Source organism: Pteropus vampyrus, unplaced genomic scaffold (genome assembly GCF_000151845.1).
Source record: "Pteropus vampyrus isolate Shadow unplaced genomic scaffold, Pvam_2.0 Scaffold241, whole genome shotgun sequence".
Taxonomy (NCBI): Eukaryota; Metazoa; Chordata; class Mammalia; order Chiroptera; family Pteropodidae; genus Pteropus; species Pteropus vampyrus.
Window position 1 is genome coordinate 1340802 of NW_011889022.1, and position 1750 is coordinate 1342551.

At 57.8% G+C, this 1750-nt stretch overlaps 1 protein-coding gene across 1 annotated transcript in view; it reads left to right on the forward strand.

Annotated features, from left to right (window-relative positions):
- Window positions 1-1750, forward strand: part of ALDH9A1 (aldehyde dehydrogenase 9 family member A1) — a 14526-nt gene that overhangs the window by 3970 nt on the left and 8806 nt on the right. Inside the window, 1 exon segment of the mRNA XM_023519926.1 lies at window positions 338-549. Coding sequence (XP_023375694.1) covers window positions 338-549 — 212 coding nt within the window.

Sequence of the window (1750 nt, forward strand, 5' to 3'; positions counted from 1 at the left end):
CCTGGCACTTGAGCTTAGGCCACGCTGTCGCAAAGCCAGTCTGTAGAGGGGTCCGTTCCTAGTTTTACCTGTTTAGCAAAAAAATGTCCTTTGGCTGTTCATGTGGGATGAGCAGGGCCCAGGAGGGCTGTGGGATGTGGAGTCTGAGGTTTCGGGGGGCTCGGGCTCTCCTGCGCTCGGTGTCCCCCCATATCATCTACATTATCCGCTGGACGCAAAGTAGAGTTTAGAGAATCACGTTAAGTGGAGAGAACTTGGTTTGCGGGACCCACAGGGTTCGTGGCGTGGGAGAAGGTGTGAGCCGCCTGTGACAACGACGCGGCGGGCCGCGGTGAAGGCCGAGGGGGCCGCGTGCCGGGGCGCAGGTGTGGGGCCTGGGGAGCAGCCCCCCTTCCTCTGCCGGTTTCCCCGCAGGTGAACACGTCCAGCTCCCAGGCGGGTCCTTCGGCTACACCAGGAGGGAGCCGCTCGGCGTGTGTGTGGGGATAGGCGCCTGGAACTACCCCTTCCAGATCGCCTGCTGGAAGTCGGCGCCAGCTCTGGCCTGCGGTGAGAGCCGCCTGTCCTGCCCGTGTGCTGTCGTGTACCCCCCTGCCCTCCCCTGCCCCGTCCCCCCAAACGCGCATGTACCCACACACAGAGACACCCCCAAATGCATACACACACATACAGACCCCCAAACGCATACATACACACACAAAGACACCCCCAAATGCATACACACACACACACAGAGATCCCCAAACGCATACATACACACACACAGACCACCAAATACATACATACACACACAGAGACACCCCAAACGCATACACACATAGACCTCCAAACGCATACATAAACACACAGAAACACCCCATGCTTACCCCTCACAACACACAGACACCCCCAAACGTGCGCACACGAACACCCACACACCGACACCTCCAAATGCGCATGTATCTACACACAGACACCCCCAAACGCATGGCATGCACGCACGTGCACACAGGCACCCCATACTCCCATCTCAGACACAGACATTCCCAAATGCATACACACACACACATACACCCCTATGCACATGTACACACATCTCACACATATACACACGTCACACACATATAGTCACACACACCCATACTGACATGTACACACACATCACACACGTACGCACATCACACACACACGCACTTAGGCGTTCTCTGCGTCGGAAGCGGCCTGCGCTGGGCGTGTGAAGACACAGGACGTGCATCCCCCCCTGTGTGTGTGTGACTCTGCAGACTGTGTCTGTGTGTTGCGCGTTGTGTTTATCTCATTTCCTTCTGTTTTTGGACAGGAAGAAGGTAGGTTTCGGTCCTAGGTTTTACGGTCAGCGAGTCCGATCGGGCCCCTCGTGAGTGCGCCCCCTGTCCGGGTGGAGTCTGTGTCGCAGCGCTTAGGACTGACCGCGCTTAGGACTGACCATGCTTAGAAGCGGGGTGAGGCGTCCTCCTCGTGCGCTGAGCAGTGTGAGCCAGGCTCCCGTGGAGGGGCCTGGGGAGGAGGCCTCCGTGCATCTCAGAAACACTCTAAGCTGAAAAAGGGGCAGCGCGTCGGAAGGCAGCTTTCACTTGTCACTCCACGTTCTTCTGCACGTTCCCGTGCGATAGGGCAGAAATGGCGTGAAGCCCCCAGTGCCGGGGCTCTCGCCAAATTCATTATCTTCTGGCCTCCAGTGCCAACTTTGACAAAATGGGACGCGCCTGCCCGCTTCCTTCTGCCATCATGG